This window comes from Podarcis pityusensis (genome assembly GCF_964106645.2).
Source record: "Podarcis pityusensis genome assembly, chromosome: 2".
NCBI classification, from domain to species: Eukaryota; Metazoa; Chordata; class Lepidosauria; order Squamata; family Lacertidae; genus Podarcis; species Podarcis pityusensis.
Genome location: NC_138029.1, coordinates 30,039,840 through 30,060,624, shown reverse-complemented (window position 1 = coordinate 30,060,624; position 20,785 = coordinate 30,039,840). Strand labels below are relative to the sequence as shown.

The 20,785-nt window shown below is 45.5% G+C and overlaps 1 protein-coding gene across 1 annotated transcript; it reads right to left on the bottom strand.

Annotated features, from left to right (window-relative positions):
- Positions 1–627: 627 nt before the first annotated feature.
- Positions 628–10,893, bottom strand: NPTX1 (neuronal pentraxin 1). Its single transcript, XM_080993951.1, has 5 exons — positions 10,343–10,893; positions 9,744–9,951; positions 8,474–8,718; positions 7,194–7,373; positions 628–4,917 (listed from the first exon to the last, which is right to left on the bottom strand). The coding sequence occupies exons 1-5, from the start codon at positions 10,853–10,855 to the stop codon at positions 4,696–4,698; spliced, it is 1,368 nt and encodes a 455-aa protein (XP_080850077.1). The 5' UTR covers positions 10,856–10,893; the 3' UTR covers positions 628–4,695.
- Positions 10,894–20,785: the final 9,892 nt, after the last annotated feature.

Genomic DNA, 20,785 nt, shown 5'->3' with positions numbered 1-20,785 from the left:
GTCTCTGCTGCTGAGAGGGAGATATGCAATATCATCACTGAAATGCTAGTTCACCCCTCTTGCTTTGTCCCTCTGGTCTCTTGAAATACCAGTGCCAGCGAAAGAGGTCAAGAACAGGGGCAGGCTGCACGAGACAAGCGCCAAGGGATCAACCAATTTGTTTACAGCCCTGTAAAGGGTTCAAGTCATTGAGACAGGAGATGAGAAGATATGTTGCTCAGTCCTCTTATCCCAATATAGGGTTGGGCCAGAAAAAAAACAAGTAAGAGGTATGTGCAGGAGATCAGCTGGATAGAGATGAAAGCAAAACTGGGCATCCCAAAGCAGCAAAAGCTGGCAACCCTAATTGTTTAGACAGAAGAACTGGCAGGAAAAGGGAGATTACCACAGGCAATGGTCAGCTGGTTCACTTGGCTAGAGAGCATATGCAGTTGTTTTCAGGACTGGCTTTGCAGAACCATGGCAGCAGGCCACAATCTGTGCTGCAGGTATGAGATCTCTGCTGCTGCCGACTCAGCAGCACAAGACATGCTTCTTCCCAAGTGGAGCTGACTTTGGGAGTTCCTGGCTGTACTGGGGTCCTTTCTGGGAGAGGAAGGTTTGGTGGGGGAAATGACTGCAGCCGTGTTGTCTTTCATCACTCTTTATTGTGTAAAAATAAATTCAACAATTCATGTAGTTTAAGCAATAAAATGAAAAAAGGAAAGGGAAAAAAACAGCATGAAGAACCAGTAGAAACAGTGCATTTTAAGAATTGCTGATGTGGACTGTGGATGTAAGATATAACATCAACTCATTCAAAACCCAGTAAAGACTGATAGCAAGAAATAGGAAAAATATACAGCTTTGGTTAACAGAATGACAACTCAAGAAACATTTATCCTCTTTCACGCTGTACAGTATATACAATTTTATCACTATCACCCTTTTTATTTTTTTTATTTTGGCAAATCCTGCGCAATTTGGACTGGATTTATTTACCTTGACATGTTTTTCCCCCTTCATCAGTTTACACTTAACATTCATTATTAGTTACAAGAAGGTTTCCAATAAGGGTCGTTAGCAGATCGATCTTACAAGGTAGAATTTTGTTGGGATTGGTTGGTTTTGCTTTTAAAGAGCACTGCTTAAAATATGCTGCCCTGAGCCAAGATTTAAAAGTAAGATAACTAGGCTGGGTTTGTGGTGATTATGTTTAGATAGATTTCCAACCCCCTCTCCTAGTGCTTTAGCATTGTGATTTCATAGGGTGGTCACATGACCCACTTCAATATCTGATGAGCAGCAACCTTTCAATAGTGCAACATCGACCTTGAACTGCTTATTACATGCCCATCCATGCTGCATATTCATTTGCCACAGCTTTAGGGTTGGTCAAAATGGCTCAGTGAGCCTCACAAATTCTATCCTTCACCCTTTTCACTCACAGCCAAGAAAAACTCCTTGACCAGGATGAGAGAGGGCGAGGTCATTTAAAGGGGTGATGGCTGCAGACTATTAGTACAAACCAGAAATTCTTTTTCTTAAAAAAAGAAACCATATAAAATATTATTTATCTCAAAATAAGCTTTATCATCCTTTTATCCTTCATCTGTAGCTCAAAAGTATTTTTTTCAGGGAATACCTGTTTTTCTACATATATTCTTTTCTAATAAAAATACCTTTCTTGGTAGTAAACTCCTTTTACAACAAGAGAAATAATTTGTGTGTATTTTGTTTTACAAAAGCAGAAAGGCTTGACATTTCAAAGAGTAGCTAACCCTTCAAGGGAGAGAAAATGCTGATTCAACTAATATCACATTTGAGCTGTGATTTCTATACACTGATTGTAAGTTAAGTCCTAGGGAAGTGAATAGGACTTTAAGTTACCCATGTTTAGGAACACTTGCCGGAGAATGCTTCGCTGATTACCTAAACTGGTGTGATCTTATATTCGTCAGTGGAACTACACCTGTGTAAATGGCCAGTGAAAACACCTCCTTTAGAAGGAGGCCTTTGGGAACTGTCAGATAGTCTTTAGGCAAACACATGCACTGCCTGTGCAGTGCTCTTTACTTGTATGTATGTTTTTATAAAAGGGCATTACCTGAGAGAGGCATGTATTATTCAGTGCAAGAGGGGACATCAATCGTATTAAGCAGTAGGCTTGAGTTTGGCTGGATCAGCTATTTATTCTGTGCTCGCTAGAGAAGCCTTGGTGCTGAACGGACAGCTCCCAGGGAGTCTGGCATTGAAAATACCCACCCATGGTGGTGCTGAAGGGACAGCTCCAAGTACATCCAGGTTGGTAAACATCAACAGGACTGATTCAGCAGCACAGTGTACGTTGCACCGCATAAATGCTTAAAGAACAGCTCTTATAGCTGCTTTTTAAGGACAGCACAACTACTGGATTAAGAGCTCTGGCTTCTCCAGGACTTATAGGAAAAGACAAAGCTGAGTGGAGCAGTTCCCATGGATTGATTTCTTTTAAAGTTACCAATATTTTAACTGGTGGCTCTTCTTCTCTTTTTTAATACAAAAACGTGTAGTGCTGTTTATCATGGGGAAGAATGCTGTATCATTAGCCACCTTTTTCCAGCCATGCCTGACCTATACTATCGTGCTTGGATGACTTTAGTTTTTGAATTGTTTTTAAAGCATGAACTATCACTCAGCAAACCCCCCACAGCTCTGCATTAGCCCATGCAAGCAGGCAAGCATTAGACCAGGTAAAACACGATTGAGGCACCTACTGAAAACATGCAAGAAACGACAGTACACCCCTTGCCTTCCCTATAAGCCTGCAGGAAATCTAAGGGTACCATAAACTAGGACGGAATCTATAAAGAGCACTATGCAACCCATTGTCATTAAAGGTGGTAAAATAGGCACTCTTATCTAACCAAAACACAATCCTTGCAAGAAAGGCCAACCGCTACACCTTCCCAGCCTCCTAAAATAGTTGGTGCCCTTCAGGATGCAAACAGCTCCATCTATAGCACGATAAGAAACGCACATTTTGCCTTTTTGCAGAGGTTTATCTGAAGGCTCGACATACAGTCTGTTAGGTATCCCTTGTGCTGTTCTTTTTTTAAAAAAAAAAAACATAGTGCAGGCTCTGTTTCTGGTTATTGGGCAAAACAGATGCATGGAGAGGTCACAGCCTCTTCTTAATTCCCTGGGGCTTTGGAGCAAAACCAGGATTTGCCCTTTATTCAGTTTCTTGACACATTTGCTTAAAACCTCTCTCAAGCAGTTCCTTATTCCTTTCACAAAGGAAGAGCTATGAACCTTTATGAAAGTGAAGTATACCTCAAATCTCATTGGGTCCAATAAGCACAGGGCAGGCAAGGCTCCTTGCGCTATACATCCTGCCACCTGCAGTGAACCCAATTTGTATTTAAAAGGCAAAAATCTCAGCTCAGCAGTATGGCCATGGAAATCGGACTGCAACCACATGCTTTGCATCCGACTACCACTAAAACTCCCCCCTACCCCAGCCCTTCAGGTTTATGGCTCTTAGTGAGAGTAAAGGAGCATTGGTAAGGGTTTGGGAATGCCTCATAAAGTCATAAGAAAATAGTCCCATCTTCAAGCCAAGTATTCTTGGGAAAGGCCCAGGGTGCATTACCTTTGGAGGGGAAGGCAAGTAGGAGCCTGCTGTGGAACCAGGAAGGGAGAGGTAAGGGGATGGACCGGGTGATTTTCTGCCATCTTTGGGTCACAGAGATTTGGGAGAAGCAGTAATCAATGCCTGTGGAAGGAAGGTTTTCTGGACTACGCATAGGCTTTGTGATGGCTAACAGAGGCAGATCCTTTAGGCTGTACAGCAAAATGAAGGCAGACAAGGGAAGGGAGCTGCTCTGCAGCTCCATTAAAATAGGTAGGAGCCAGCTGCTCCTACAAAAGACCAAGGATCTGGACAAGTCGTCTAGGATCCTTGAGCTGGCAATGCTCCTGAGTCTCACATGTACCCTTGGGGGGCAAAGATGGCTCTGTTTGCTCCGGCCATAGCCAGAGGTTTACACAATTGGTGGGGGAGCAATGAGAGACCTGAAGAATTTCAGAGAACAGTCCTACCCCCCACCACCACCCCTCAAATCTCCTAGTCAAGCCACCATCATGCGTCTCTCAAAAAGCGTTTATCCTCCTATCACTCAGAGAATAATTCGTAATAAAAAATAAATATCTGCCCACAGGTGACTGGCTGCTTAAAAGACATAGAGTAGAGTAGGAATATAGAGATATCCTTTAAAAAGTATATGCAAATGAAGACAAATGTGCTGAAAGAGTCGCACCAGCCCAAAGGCACTCAGGCATTGAAACAAAGTTGGCAAGCCAGAAAAATCAGACCATTCATGACGAGACTTCATAAAGCAAAATGGAAAAAAGATAATAAAGTCTCGATCCAAAGGAGAAAGGGACAAAAGAGTGAGAGAGGGTGGGGTGGGGGACAATGAACCCTCTCTTCAAAATTGTAAGGTTGCAAAGTCCCAGGTTGCCTTAGAGTTGACTGAAAAACTCCAAGTCTCCTAGATTAAAAAAAAATAATGATTGATTCTTTAGAACAAATAAAGAAGATAATTTTTAAAAGAAAGACAGAAGAGAGAAAGGAAATAGATTTGTCCATAATTCATTCCTGGGTGAGGAGAATGTCTGTTAACCAAGGGTAAATGGATTTGGAATGGGAAGGGTGGGGAAGAGCAGCATTTTTTAGTTGATCTGACGGCAGGCTTCAAATGTCCATTTGGTGGCTCCACCATAAATATCAATGTTGGTCTCGGACCAGGCTATGACACTACCAGACAGGGCTTTGGTGCTGCACGTGGCCAGGTTGTAGATCTCCCCTGGGGTGAGCTTCCGATCCCAGATGTTGAAGTGGGCTAGTTCTCCCACAAATGCCTGGGTGGCATCAAATCCACCTCCAAGTGTGTCCTTGAAGAGAGAAATTGAAGATAAAAGTTTTGAAAACATCTCACCCTGGAAATACACAATATATATCCTTATCTAAAAGTTAGTTTTCTGACCCTAACTTGAATTAGTAGGATTCTAAAATGGCATCTCTATTATTTTACATTTTGGAAAACTCCAGGGCATTTTTGTTGGGTTCTTCATTTTCTTTTTCCCTGAAAACCCCAAGAAGGATAACTCTTTGTGCTGGAATATATATTAGGATGGCATGCACATTGTAAAATTTTATATTAAAAAAAAGAAGACCCAAGAGGTAAGTCAACACTGGGAATCCTACAGTCTTGACAGAGTAAACACTTGAAATGAGCCAGAAAGCTTTCGTGGCAGCATGCAAAGGTCAGCAGGAATAAACTGCAACAGAGAAGTTCAATAAGGAGGATGCGACGTGCAACCTTTTAAGTGCATCTTCCATGGATGGAACTTCCAAAAATAGAAACTTAGGCCCCTGGTTCCAGCAGTGCCAGTATGCCTGGAAGGGAGAAGGATGGAGATGGAAGTTGTTCCCTGAGGAGACTTGCCTGCAGCCTGCTCTGCTATCTTCTAGGTGCTAGGAAAAGACCTTCTAGTTTTACCTTTACAGTACTGGATAACTCTGTCTCTAATTAGTAGTGTTAAATTTTGCAGTGTTTCTATTCTCCTTTCATTCTGTGGTGTAAGGCACTCTGAGAATTTTGAATGGCAGTACAGATTTATTTATTTTTTAATGTAAATTTGTATGCACATGTAAACGAAGGCCTCACATGTTGTTTTGAGAGAGGAAGAAGACAAGTGGCGTTTAAAGAAATGGGCCGTGGTGATTTGCTATGATCCTCCATGTTGAGACTTTTTTGGATGTGAAAATATTTTTTAAAAACTGAAAGCCTGCACCAGAATAATTGGATACCATGACTTTCGCTTTCTGACTATGACAATGTATCTGAGTGAGCATGTTGTGTAACTGGCAGGCAGAGTTGATCTATGTCACTTGTGCGATAAGTGATGGGGAAAATAACTGCTTGTTTTTATGAGAAATGCAGGAAGGAAATTTAGATGCCCTGTGGAGTGTAATTCAGTGTGAAATAGTTGGTTAGCTTTAGACATAGAAGCAACGAGGACAGGACCCTTTCCAGGACTTGCATATCACCCTGTAAAATTTGAATTATAATTTGTGTGTGTGTGTGTGTGTGTGTGTGTGTGTGTATCCATGTGCAGGTGTAGATGTTAGGCAGCACTGTTGTCTCTACCACTGTCAAAATTATTATGTGCCCTGAAGATCCCACTTGTTCCATGGGAACGTCAATCTAGTGGTTGTGTATGCAAACAATTATGAGTGGTTGTGTATGCAAACGTGTGTAGTTCACGGGGTAGCTAATGTGGTGCACTCCAAATGTTGCTAAACTCCAATTCCCATCAGCTCCAGCCAGCACGACCAATGGTCAGGGATTATAGGCACTGAAATCCAGCAATATGTGTGGGGACACCATGTTGGCTACCCATGGTTCAATTGTTCTTTAATGTGCATGACTAAAGGGAACAGATTGGTGATTTTCTGTGTCTCCTACTCATTTTAGAACTCTCTCACCACCACCCCCATACCATTTGGTCTCCTCCCTCCCTCTCTTTAATCTCCTTCTGTTCTTATCTGATGCCTAAAAAACTTCATCAAATTTTGCCACAGTTGTTGTTTTTAAGAGGCAAATTTCCTGTACTGCCCGTGGCGGAACCACTTTGCATTCATCTAACAAATGTACTAAATGCTGACTCTGACAGGCAACCTATGAAACTATCGCTGCAGTAAACCTTATGCTGTAGGTTCAGAAGGTATGGAACACCAGTATGGCAGGTTGACATAATCATGGTACATTGGCACTGGAGACCCCGGCATATGCATGATGAGACCTGCTGAACAGGCATCTGGAATACAAGGCGGAATCTACTATGTAGCATGTGAAGCTGCAGTCCCCAGCATTTCCTGGTATGGCTGGGAGAGATCCCTGCTCAAAACCCTGCAGAGCAGTTTCCAGCCAGTGCTGAAAATCAAGAGCCAGATGGACCCAATGGTCTGACTCTGGCTGCTTCCTGTGTTCCAAGGAATATCTAGGTCTACTAATCCAGAGCAGCACAATCTGCAGGTTTTAACTATAATGCTTAAGCACCTTCTCTACCCGTCTTTCTAATCAAATTGCTGCAAACCTTGTACAGACCATGGATAAATTCCAGTAGCCACCCCTTCCTCCTCCACTGCCACCATGCTACCTTACCTGTTCCTGTCCCAAAACAAGGACCCCTTGTGGCTTGATAGGATGATAAGGGGCCAGGTTTTCCCCATTGCCTCGTTGTGTGCCATCTTGATAAGCTTCCCAGACACCATCCCGGGTTGTCCAAGTGATGCAGATATGGTGCCATTTCCCATCGTTAATGACAAAAGGAAGCTTTGCTACCTGGTGAGAGAAGAGGGAGATTGCTGCAGTCAGGCATGCCCTATAACAGCAAAAGTATGAACTGTACAGTACTAGAGACTTCACCAAGCTGGTGGTCTTCCCAAACCTGCCCTGTTATGTAATACATTCGATTTTCACATGAACCACAGAACCTTCTGGTTCACACTGATAGAGAGATGAAGATTTGATGGGGTGGCAAACATTCTAGATTCTTAAAACTCCAGTAAGTGGAGATAATGACAATGTTTATTTTAACTTCAAGGACACAGGATCAGGTTTTCTGACCCTAACTTGAATTAGTAGGATTCTAAAATGACATTGCTATTATTTTATCTTTTGGAAAACACTAGGGCATTTTTGTTGGGTTCTTCATTTTCTTTCCCCCCGAAAACCTCAAGAAAGATATCTCTTTGTGCTGGAATATATCTTGGGATGGTATGCCCATTGAAAAATGTAACACAAAAGGAACGATCACACGTGTCAAAATGTGAAGGTGCTGTCACACAAGCTAGGGTTTTAAACTAATAATAATAATAATACTGTGCATATATAAAGGTTGTTCTTTAATGGCATTTGTATTTCATTTTGGGCCACAAGAATAAAAATATTGAATGTCTGCCTGGTAACATACACAGTGCTATATAATGACCTTAAATTTTGGAGAAGGGATTGGGGAACTGGGGCTTCTAAAAAATCACTTATTTCTCTGGAGGGCAAGCTAAATATAAGCTCCTCCAATTCTTTTCCTTTTTTTTCCAGATATCCCTGGGTGTCTTTATTTAAGTTGCTCCAGAAAAGGGGGTTGGAGCCTGGGGGGGCTTTAACTCACTTCCTTTGTTTTCACTTTGAAAGCAAAGCTGCTGAATTCCAATACTGCTGGCTGCAGTATCAACCAGCACCAGTGGTTTGCAAATACATACTCACCATGTGCAAAAGATGCTACAAGGTGTTTGCAAAAAGGGTGCAGAGTTTTCATTATTTAGCCATTATGTTAAATGCTGGTTTTGTTGCCACTTGTTTTAATAATTAATACATTTCTCCCCTCCTTACCCTTCAGATCATGCCATGGCAATTAAAGGATTAGAACACTGGTCACTTACCTTATCATTGATAAGGATCTCCATGGGATTATTGCCCCACTCAATAAGCACTAGCTCATTGGCTTGCCCAGGTACTGCATAAGAGAAGGGTGTGCCCACACCTGGGGAGGCATTCGATTTTATCCACATGCAAATAGTAAAGGCGTACATCTCTGGCAGGCTTTTCTTCACCTTGGCATACATATAGTTGGTTCTCAAGGGGAAAGTCAGCTGAAACTTATCTGTTGGCCGATTGTCTTTCTGGCCTGAGGGAAGATAGAGAGGGTATTTGTCAGAGGTCTTGAAGGGTACTGAGCCTGCAATCATATGCACTTACCTGGGAGTAAGTTCCATTGAACTCAGTGGGGCTTACTTCTGAGTAGACATGTATAGGATTGTGCTGTGCAATAGGACTGCACATGAAATAGGGTGCTCCTATTTGAATAATAGCATAGATGTAATTCTAAAATGTACAGGAAGGTCTTGAGCCTCCTTCAGTGGAATTTTGCATAGAATTGTCTGTCTGTCTGTCTGTCTATCTGTCTGTCTCTCTCTCTTCATTATATAATGAGCCTTAAGATGGCACTGTTTAAATCCCTCCAGCACATTTCGGCACTCTAATCCTAGTCACATGGACAGCGCTTGGGGAATAGGGTCTTTTCTCTCCTTTCCTCTCCCACCCCCCCCTTATTTATTTTTTACCACAAAGCTAAAAAGCGCTAATGAACACAAAAAAAGGAAAGGAGCAGAGTATTTGTCTGGACACAACTACTGGTTCTGTTGAAGTTTAAGATGCACAAATTGCTTAGAGGAGGGAGAAAATGTTAAACAGCTTGTCCTAGGTCACTTGGAGGGTAGACCCCAATGCATATAGACGAATGAATTATATTAGCAAGTTGAAGGTGCATTTTTTCTACATAGGTGTGCCGAGTCAAAGATACTTTGCTAACACAGATTAGGTAGTTCTTTCCTACTTTACCAATATCACTTTGGAAGAACGAGATATTACCTATTTACTGTCCTTCCCCATTACACATAAACACAGAATCACAGAGACACACTCACTTTTGTCCATGAATTCCAGGGAGGATCAGAGTTGCATTTGCTCATAATTTAAATGAAAAGTAATCATTTCTTCATCTCTTTTAAACAGATGGGGGGGGGGGGAGAGAACTGCTTTGTAAGGTGGGGGGGGGGCGAAGGTGAGCTGTTTTTCTCAGGCTGCCTCCAAATGTGTAATGGAACAAAATGCTGATCATTTAAATCTAAGCTTTTCTCAGCTTCTTTTTACCTTTCTCTAGGTCACTGATCCTTTGGTGAAGGGAAGTTAAAGTGCTTTCTATTTTTCCTCTTTCTTCAGTTTCGTTCTTGGGGTTGTACTTGCCTTCTTCCAGGCTGTTAATTCGGGACAGGACTTGCTTCTCTAAGTCATCGATGTTATTCTGGAGTATCTCCTTCAGGGAATTGGTCTGGCTGGAAGAATTCATCCTACTGAATTGCTGCACGGAGTGGGGGAGAAGCAAAGAGAGTAAGTGGATTGTTGCAAACCAAATTAACACCACAGCATTATTTACCACAGGCTCATCCTGATGTTTGGTACCCTGGCAGCTAAACTCACGGGCAGCTTTCCAAGCAAAGGAGCACCGATTTCTCAAAGGGAAGCGCCCAAATTGCCACAGAACCCTACTGTATGAGAGTGGAGCGGGGTGGGGGGTGGGGAAGTGGCAGAGAATACTTCACATTTTGCTGCAGACATTTTACCTCGGGAACAGGGCAAAGGGTGCAGCATTAAATCAACACCGAAGACGGCAGGGGCCGGCCATCCCAAAGCCACGTATGACGTGTCTCCTTTTCTAGTTCTAAGGAAAAACAGAAAGGAGAAAGTTGTACCTCCAAGGTTTCTAGTCTTGTTTTAAGCGACTGCAAAGTTTGCCCAAGTTGGGTCAAGGTCTCGGCAGCCGGAGTCCGGGACAGATCCCCCATGGTGTTTTTCGAAGAGCCGGTCTGCTTCCTGCTGGAGCCCCCGCCCGTTTTGGATTCACTGGGAACCGTGTCCAGCGAGCTCTGGCTCTCACACCTGCCCAGCTTCGTGGTTAGTTCCCTGATGGTTTCCTTTTGGTTCATGATGGTCTCCTTTTGCTGAAGCACCGTTTCCCGGAGCTGTAGCACGGTGGTCTTCAGGTCTTCCGTGCTGCCGCCGCTCTGCATAGAAGACGTGCACATGTCCGTATCCAACGGCACCGAGGTGCAGATAAACCGGGTCTGCCCGAAATTCTGGGCGCATCCTCTCAAAAAGAAGAACGAGGCCAACACGAGGCTGCACCGCACCCCTGCGAACATGGCCGGGGCAAAGTTCCCAACAGACGCGGCGCCCCGAAACGCTGGAGTTACTTTCAGCACCATGGAACTGTCCGCCGAACTGCTGAGCCGACTGCGGTACGCGGGCTGCTTTTATAGCGCGCGGGAGGGGCTACGAGCCCGCTGACGTCACAATGGGGTGGAATCCCTGTTTAATTGCCTTGCGAGCGCCCTGTTCCCCTGTTCCGGGCAGCCGAAAGTGGAAGCCGAGGGGTCCCGGTGGAATTGACCGAGGGGGCCTGGGAATTGCCTCTGCCGCCTCCGCTTCGCGTCGCGAATGGAACGGTGGACTGGGAGAGCCCGCGGTGGGCGGGGGCGCCCAGGGAGCACAGGGAAAGAAGAGCCTTCGCTGTGGCCGCTGCGTAAGGCTCGCTTGCACGTGTGCGGCGCAGAGAGAGAGGCAGCGCTCCTCGGCCCGGCTGGCAGCGAGGCTGAGAAGAAGCGCGGCGTGTGCCTTCAGGGTGCTGAAGTGCAGGAAGGGGTGCGCAAGGTCATGTCTGCGGTAGCTCGCGCTGGAGCAAAACTTAAGGCTACAGGCTTAGAGAACGCCGGGCGGTGGTAGTGGGGTGCGTGTGTATAACCCCTATGTAGTATGTGTGCAATCGTAGGAGCCAACTCCTAGGGGATGAGGGCTCTTTGGGACACACACCCCGCCAAAAATAATTGAGGGGACTGCCCCCTCCCCAAGTTGATGGGCATTGCCATTCAAATGGTGTGTGCACCGCATCATGTGATCAATTATGCGGAGCAAGGTGTACCTCCCCCCCCCCCATATTTTATTCATGTTGGCACCCTTGTTTGCAATAGTCACTAGCTGGTGTACTTGTGTTTTCGAAGGAGTCATAGGGGCTGTAAGAAAGGGACGACTATGTTATAATCAGGATAAGGTTGTATTTGGCGGCGGCGGGGATTAACCTGTGGGCCCCCAGGTGGTGCTGAAGGCCAACTCAGGTACTCCCAGTCAGCATAGCCAGTGGTCAGGAAGTATGGGTGTTGTGTAATCCGGCAAGGTCTGGAGGACCACAAGTCCCCCCTCCCTTCCCTTGATGATTGGAGGTTGTGTGCTTATGTTTTAACGCTGGAAGAGGCTACTTTAGGATAGGAGTCGTCTAGCCACTTGACGATTTTCAGGCGCAATCCAGCCCTGGGAATCTGTGCACCAATGACGCACACGCAAAACTCTTGCATGCCTTCCAGAAGCCTGTGGTGTGTCACAGCTCTTCATGTGTGTCACTATGGCAGGCGTCTGAAAAGAGGAAGCTGTCGTGACACGTCTGAATGAGTCCATCCATACCTGGAAAGAGGGAGTGAGAGCTCTTTTTCAGGAGTAGCCCTTGCTACTCCTGAATCTCCCAGCTTCTCAACTCGTCAGTAGTTAAATCCTAAAGGAGGTGCCAGTGCGTCAAGCATCGCCCCTGGCCTAAAATCCTTTCCTCCTCGTGCTGCTCGCTGCTCTGGAGCGTAAAGCCTCTCTGTGATCACTCAGTGGCGAGAAAATTTTGCTCATGCTCAGAGACCCACGACAGGCGCCCTGACACAAAGGAAGCTCTGCTTTCAATCCAACTCCGCTGCCTTTGGCGAATTCGTGTGGTCGCTGCTTTTGCTTCAATTAAGTTCCCTGTTTTGGGAAGCAAAACCGGGCAGCTGCTGCAGGATTTGTTCCCAAAGCCGCGCTTGCTCAAGGAAGCAGCGCCCGCCTTCCCCTCGGCCTCTCGCGGGAAGCTGGCTCTCATTTCTCCTTCTTTGCCCCCCTTTTCCGATCCGAGCAGGACCATTTCACGGGCTCTGGGTCGCAGCAGCCATCCAGCCAAGCAGGAGCATGATGATGCGGCCTGCGGGGAAAGAAAAAGAAAAGAAAAGAAAAGAAACACACCCGGATACTTTGCTCAGGGCCCTTCTGCTGCCGCTCCTCTTCCCAGCCAGGAGATTCGCTTCCAGTAAAGCAGTCCATGCTTTCCCGCAAGAAGCATCCGCCCAAGGGATGCGCCTCCGGAGCAGACAGCGGAAGCGGCTCATTTCCTCCCCTTTCTAGTGGCACCGACTGAGTGCTTGAATGACTGAATCGTCTGCTCCTTTGCCAGGGCACCGGATACCTTCCCGCACCGCGGCGCCTCTGGGGCTTTGGGAGCTGAGAATGAAGCGAGCGAGGCGATCTCAGCCTCATGTCCCCTTCTCTTCCTCCCTCCCGGAGCTCTTGGCCGCGCCAGCGCTGGCTGGAGGCCTGAGGAGGGGCCTATGCGCGCTGGTGTTGTGTCCCGGACAAAAGTTACCCCTCCAGAGCTGCTCTTATCGAATTCAGTGGTGGTGGAGAGGAGGGCAAGGTTCGCACAGCAAGCTTGAAAGGCCTGCATGTGGGTATTAGACTAGGAGAAACTGCAGCAAGAAGGTTTTTAGAACATTGGTTGTGGTTGATAAAAATAATAATAAACACCAGAGTCCAGAAGAACCCTTGGTGCTCCTGAGGAATAATCACAAATGGAAAGGAAAAGGAGGAGACTTTAGGGAAAGATGGGGAGGGGCACTGGATACAGTGCCGGATTTATGTATAAGCTAAACAAGCTATAGTTTAGGGCCCCACTCTCTTGGGGGCCCCCAAAAAAATTTAAAGGGGAAAAAACTGGATGTACATTTCCAAAACATAAGATAAAAAACAAATAAAATAAAACCTACATACAACAACAGTGTTTTGTGTTGTGTAGGCTCCTATTTGTTATGTGCAAATGGCTTTAGATACCTGTTAGGTCCTAAAATTACCATATAGCACATATTCAACACAAAAAGCAGCAACAATTTGTTGTTGACAAAGGACAGCTGGACATATAAAGGGCCCCATTACCTTCAGTAGCTTAGGGCCTCATCAAACCTAAATCCAGCCCTGACTGGATAATGTACACAAATGGATTGTAACCAAGTTTTACTCAAGAGCAGACCCGCTGAAATTACAGTAATGAAGTTCATCAAGCGCTTTAATTTCAGTGGGTCTACTTCGAGCAAGACTATCATTGGCCTCAACTCTGTAGTCTCAAAAAGTGTTGACCAGTAAGGGTTTTCTGGTTTCCATTCCTTTGTTGTAGTGTTCAGGAAGGAAGGGGCAGGCCCTCTTCACGGCAACCCCTGCAAGCCATTCCTTGCTCCTTTTCGAAGAGTATGAAGCAAAAATGAACTTCTGACCAAAGCACACATTCAGTAACAAGCCAGGTTCCCCTCCAGGCAGCTTTGCTTTAATACTCTTATTCTCATTAATTTATATATGATTTTTCAGTTTTATACATTTCAATAATTTTACAATCATTTTAACATTTCGAAACTTGACTTCCTTCCTCCTCTCTCTGCAGTTCCTTAAATTTATTTTTAATACTTTCTGCATTTCCAAATTAACTTAATTTGCTCATTTATTCAAGCGGCTTAGTCATGCTGGCCACATGACCTGGAAAAACTGCGGACAAACACCGGCTCTCTCGGCCAGTAAAGCGAGATGAGCGCCACAACCCCAGAGTCATTTGCGACTAGACTTAACTGTCAGGGGTCCTTTACCTTTTTTTATAACACTGCAGTTATTACAATAATCCTGCCAATGTTCTTATCTGTTTATATTTGTAAATATGCAGTAAACCATTTCCATTCTTTTATAAAAAGATTGCTATCGTGATTTTTTATTTTTCTGGTAAGTTTTGCCATTTCTGCATAATCCATAAGTTTTTGTATCCATTCTTCCTTCGCTGGGACTTATTTCCATTTCTGGACACACAAGCAGGCGCTCCTTCGCTTGGGGGATTGCTTTAATATTCTATCCTGGTGTGTTTTTTTAAAAAAAGAAGTAGTTATGGTAGACTTAAAAAACAAAAACGACCACCTCTGCTTACTAATTTGTGACATTTTGGTTGGCCTTTGGCGTTTTTCGAAACCCAAAGCGCCATGCCCTTCCTCTCCCCCTCTGCTTCGGTTCTTTAGCGGGCCTCGCTCAGAGAGAAAAGTTCCATCCATTCATTTGGCCTGCGGAGGTTGGGCAAGTCAGGCCCCAGGAGATGACGTCGAATCCGGTGGCACCGCCTTCTTCCCTGCCCCAATTCTGCCCCGCCGACCCGCCCACGCAGGACGCACACCCCGCCCCTCAAGAACAGGCGCTTCTTTGCTTGGGGATTATTATGCCAGTGCGACTCCCAGTTTCGGCTGCGGCTAAACGTTCCAAGGCTGGCGGCCTCGGACTGGCTTTTGTCTTTCCAAGCGGGGGAGGCAAAAAAACGGCGTGGCGTGGCTGCGTGTGCTGCCACCCCGTGTCCTCTTCCTTCCCCTTCCTCGGGCTGCACATCGGAGGCCGAGTCACCTGGCGCGGTGGTGGCGGGGCTCCCGTTTGCGCCGCGGAGGCCCTTAGCCCCTTTGCAGAGCGCCCGGGGTCAGGCGGGGCGAGGAAAGCTCCTTTGCCGCCCACACGCCTCGGATAAGACGGCCTTGGTGGGTGCGGCTGCTGTTACTCTGGAGTAATCCCGCCGAGGCCAGCTGCGGAAGCCCACGCAGGGCGGGTTCTGCCGGCTCTGCGGTGCAAACGCTGAGGCTCGCCGCTCCCTGGAGAGTAACGGGGCTCCTGCCTTATAAAAGCGGCTTCCTGACAGATTCCCCTCCAGCTCCAGCGGGCAGGGCTTTCTCGGGAAAAGCTGGAGTAGTAAAGCGGGGTTGGATGGGGGCTGCCATTTTGAGGCTTGGGGAAAAAGACATTCCCATCAAGAACCCCTAGTTTAGTCCCACTTTCTTACCTGCACCAAAGCCAGGTGTGTCATCACCTAGTCCACCTTCCTTTTAGGCAGAGTGAAGTGGCCACCTGGGAGCAGTAGGGAGGGCTTGGAAGGCAGAGCTATGTGTAGCTTTAAGCTGCCCCACTTAACCAGGCTGCTGCCCTCAGGTGCACCAGCTGCCAGGCCAATCTGCTTCTGTATGTTGAACTGCAGGGGCAGCTTGACCTTCACCTTAGGCAGGAAAACTGTATTGTGCTGGCCCTGACCAGGCCTTCAGTCATGAAAAGGTGATCTCCTTTCTCCAGGCATCCCTGCTCATGCCTCAGGTATAAGGTATCTCTGGCAGAGTCATGCATGGCATTAACCAAAGGTAGACAGTTTCCTTTTTCAGGGCTTCCCTATTTTCTGCTTAAATCCTCTCTGCTGTCCTCCAACGTAGTGACTTCAGAACTGCCATGCTCAGATCAATAATACAACACTGGCAGCTGTTTCTGTATTTGCAACACCACAGTTTTCAGTCGCTGGCAATATCTACCCCACTCTCCCCTCTTTGAAGGCAGATATCTTGCTCCCTCCCCACAAGAGCCCCCGCCTTTATAACTTTAAATCCGGATGAAGCAATATAACACACATCCTTTTTCCCCCCTCCACATTTCCTGAGTAAGAATTTCACTTGCTTGCTTAAAGGATTAGCAAAGGAGAGCAGCTTTTGGTTGTAACGGGGAGAATCAGCTTCTGGAAAACCACACTGCTTCTAAGCCAGAGGCAAGGCAGGTAGAGAGGGGAGAGGGCTTCTGACACATCCTTCAAGGGAAAAGAGGGAGAGGAGGCAGAATGGTGCCAGCCTCGGGCGCTAACTAGGAGCATCTGCACTGAGCAGCCCCCCCCCCCCTGCAAGGGAGTAGAAACTTGCCTACCTGCCAGGGGGTAAGATGCCAATAGCAGCCAAATATTTCATCAAGGGAAATGCAAAGCCGGGAAGCAGAACACTGAGCGTAGCCTCCCATCAAATGCACATGTTCTGGGCAATGCGCCAACAGACCCTAGTGCTCTACTGGAGCTCTGCCTGTGATTCATTGGCTGTAATAACCTGGGAGAGGCCACAACACTTTGCAAGAATCACAGAGATGAATGAATGAGGCTCTGATGGGTGCTCTGCTCCTTTGGGCAGATGCATACAAAGGCCCACAGTGTAACATGCTATTAAGGATCCACACAAGTTTATAGAAACAGAAGGCCTGTATACATCATCTATTATCTTGGGAGAACAGGCCCTTAAGTTGCATCAACATCTTGTTTGGTTACATATTCAGAGGGTGAGCTATTCAAACACTGAGAGTCCTGAATCCTTGACAGAATCAAAGGTTCCTGGCCCACTTCTCTGCTAAGGACCATGCAAACAACAGCCTAAATATCTCCCCCTACTTAGAAGAGGATGAGCTGCGCAGCACAAGGTTCCTTGCTGGCACAATGACCCAAGATTGTGAGGCCAAAATTGCTTGTCCATGTAGAAAAGACTTAGTGTCTCAGGACAAAAAAATCTTGATGGCAAGGCCAGACAGTTGTCCTGTTGGCAAGATCATACATGTGCTAATTAATGCACATGTGCAGGCCTCAGAGCTGAGCTTGCTCACCAGTAACTGCAAGTTATATATGATCCAGGCATACATTATTCAGTTTTTACTTTGGCTGATTTTGGAAAATGGAAGAACTGCTGAAAATCAAGATGTTTCTACAGCCCAGTTTCCAAGGCAGTGATATGATTTCCCTTATGTGATTCTGAGACCTTAGGGTGTGCAATAAATTAATCTTCATCATCATCATCATCCTGAGGCACATCTCCACAGAAGGCTATTAGCAAGATGGCAAATGACAGGTGTGGTGGGGAGCTGAAGACACACCCTTCTGACCCCAGCATGGCTACACAACTTAACTGGAGAGGGCTGGGGCAGGGTAGCTGCAAAATCGAGGCGCTGTGGACACACTAGCAGAGGCAATACGGTGCACCCACTGATGTATTAGTGCTCACTGCTGCCCTGGCCCCAGCAGGTAAGCTGTAGCGACACCAGTGTCAGGAAGGCAGCTCCTTGGCTCTGCCTCACTACATCACTTACTACGGCAAACAGCTGCAGTGGATGTTAGACACAGCTTCTGAGCAGACCTGGCCCAAGATACTTTGCAGCCTGAGGCAATGTACAAGAAAGCACCCCCCATTCTATGTACAGGTACTGGACGGGCAGTCAAATCTTCCTTCAACCCTGGTAATGGGATAGCATCTCCCAGTGCGTACATAGCTCTGATCTCTAAAGGTGTGGAATGTCTGGAATGGGACAGGGGCTGGGGCATCTGCCGCCAGAAGACATGACCTCATTCTGCCTAATAGGGCCAGTCCTTCTCAGTCCTTGATTGTGCAAACACTCTAGTGGAAGGGTAGGTCATGCAGGTGTCATGGATGATGGGTGATGTTTTAGGGTTAGCAGTCTCTTGGAGATCTTTTAGGGAACAACATTTAAAACTTACATAGCAATTACATTAAAAATAATAACATGAACACATTATACCTTTAAAAATTCATATAAAGCATTAGTGTTCTCATACAGAAACCTACAATTCACACACACACATACCCGCACCCCAAAATAGCCACAGGAAACTTTGACAGCACACTTTACAGGAGGACAACACAGTGTGTTTCCCCATCCTGGTGTTAGAAAAAGTGTGCCTAAGAACTAGAGCAGCTATTCTGGCTAGTTTATTTTATTCTGGATTTGTCTATCCCACTTTTCAACACAGTGGCTTGCAAATGAATTGAGTTTCTGAGATCAACTTGATCCTGTTCCCATGGTCAGTTGGTTATGAAACCTAATTTTCCATGTGAACAAATGTAATTATTTTGGTAAACAGATTTAATGATGGGAGTGTAAAAAACAACAAATAGTTTATGTGACCAAAATTGCCCATAACTAGCACTCTAGGACATCATTCATTAATATGATTGGATTCCTTTGTGCTTTTGCATGGTACTGCAAGCCGCAAGAAGAGAATACCACAAAGTTGCACATGAATCCTTTTGACAGGACCCACTATGTTTCATCTTAGATACGCTTCCTCAGGGACAATTAATCAATTTTCTTCAAAGGGATAATCATACGCACCTGATAAAAGTTTTTTTTGGGGGGGTAGGGTTAAAATAGTATGATGGTAAACATCCAGCAATCTCTTTAATTGCTTAATCTTGTGGCATCACTGAGAAAGGGGGTCACAATTCCCCCTCTACTCTCCCCCCATCCACTGAGATGATGCCTCCATGTATCTAACAAAGTGGCAGATGCAATGTGTCACGAGGCTTATTTTTTGCTGTAAGAAACTAAAATGGGAACCTCTCTAGAGCTTTTATAGAAGGGCTTTGAAGCCTAAAAACTTTGGTTCCCGGAAAAGAAATGGGCGTCTTGCCTTTCAACCGAGCCGTGATTTGCAATTTGCATGAAATAAGCTAGGAGAGATCAAAAGACACCAGTTGATAGGATTCCCCTGACTGATGTTGGTCAATTTTAATACAAGAATATCTTTATAGAGCACTTAACACAGGTACAAATATTATTATATCTTCCTAAATCCTCCCCACTGTCACATATCTGTGAAATATACACAGAAGGATGAATAGACACAGAGATGAGATTTGTTTCTTTGGGGGTGGGGGACTTGACAGAACTGTTTATCTGTGGGTTCTCTGTGCAAACCCACCATATATGGAATTGAGGCACAGAATTCAATACCTTGAGATTCTCAGATCCCTTCATCACATTTTTGTATACTGTAGAATGTATCTAGTCTTCATGGTATCTAATGAGTGGCTTGGGTCATGTTGGCAACACTTGTTTGAAGGGCTTTTAGTGACTATTCGGTAGGGTAACAGCACACTTTACAGTTCGTCTGTCCCGTCCCGTACCCCCCCCACACACACTTCCAGGCTTCTGTTCCATCTGTCAGTTCATTCCTTCCTTACCATTCTTGGTAGTTCCTGTTTTTGCAATATCAGTTTTTACTACAAGGATATATTAGTTCTTATAAAATGCAGCATTTCAGGGAGAAAAAGATTATATTAAAGAAATGCATGTGTTCAAATTTACTTAATTTGCATATTAACTATGGGTGTGGAACTTAGGCTTTCTTGTCACAGAACTGCATATTGTTGAGGGGGTTTGGGGTGGGGAGGAGAGTTAGTGAAACTTCTTCACAACATGAGCTTGTTCGTCCCAATCTGACAGTGGTGATCCCTGTGCATAAGGAGGTTGCTCATCTGGGATTCATTGAAGTGACTGGAGGCAGCTGCTGATGTGAAGGCTTGACTCACCCCCATCTGGATGAGACACTATTTGTTTTTATCTGTTATCTACAGCTGGAGCTGGATTGGGGCCATTTTGCCATCAGCATAAGCTGCTTATGGCAAATGAGTACCAAGTGCTTGTCCACAAGGAGAACATGATATTGTAGGACTCCACTGTATATTATGAAAAGGGGCCCAATATGATAGATAAAAAGATTTGTATAAAAAACGTGAACTCTGTTCTATTATGAATGGAACGAATTCCCCCCTGAAAGGAAGAGCTGAGTGAGCTGCATCACCACTTTTCTCAGAGTGATTATTTTATGCACAAAGGTATGTTTTTGAGGACTTATCTAGTGGGAAAGAAAACAGGGCTTTTAGCAATTCTCCCCACATTTGAAACAAAAGGTTCGTGTTCCTGGCTGACTTTTCTTTGCAGGAAAAGTGAGCCAGGCACAATTGATCAAGGTTGGACACATCAGAATCCCATCATTATGAAGGTCAGCTGAGAGAAATGTGTGTGGATTGCAGAGAGAGAACTTCCTTGTGTTCGAGAGGTTGGGAACGAGGGCAGAACTTATAAGAGTTTGTGCATTAGCAGGACAGTTTGTTGCTGACAAGAGGTGGTACCCCTGACCCATGCATTGCAACTGCTAGTTATTATAGCTGTATAGCATTATCTCCAGAATCAGAAGCAGTTGGAGTACAGCAGGAGAAGGCTGTTGCACTCATGTCCTGGCTGTAGGCTTCTCTGATGGTCCATGGTTGGGATATGGGATGCTGAATTTCATAGGCCTTTTGTTTGATACAGGAAGGCTCTTACATTCATGTGAAATCTCCAGTATTTGAAGTGGGACGTTTATATCCCTCTTTTCTATGATGAAATCATACTCAAGGAAGATTACAGCAGGAATATAA

Coding starts and splice junctions, on each gene's coding strand:
- NPTX1 (XM_080993951.1), bottom strand. CDS start 10,855: ATGGTGCTGAAAGTAACTCCAGCGTTTCGGGGCGCCGCGTCTGTTGGG. Junction 8,719..9,743: donor GATCAGTGACCTAGAGAAAG/GTAAAAAGAAGC, acceptor ATCTTCCCTCAG/GCCAGAAAGACAATCGGCCA. Junction 4,918..7,193: donor TTGTTTTGGGACAGGAACAG/GTAAGGTAGCAT, acceptor TCTCTCTTCAAG/GACACACTTGGAGGTGGATT.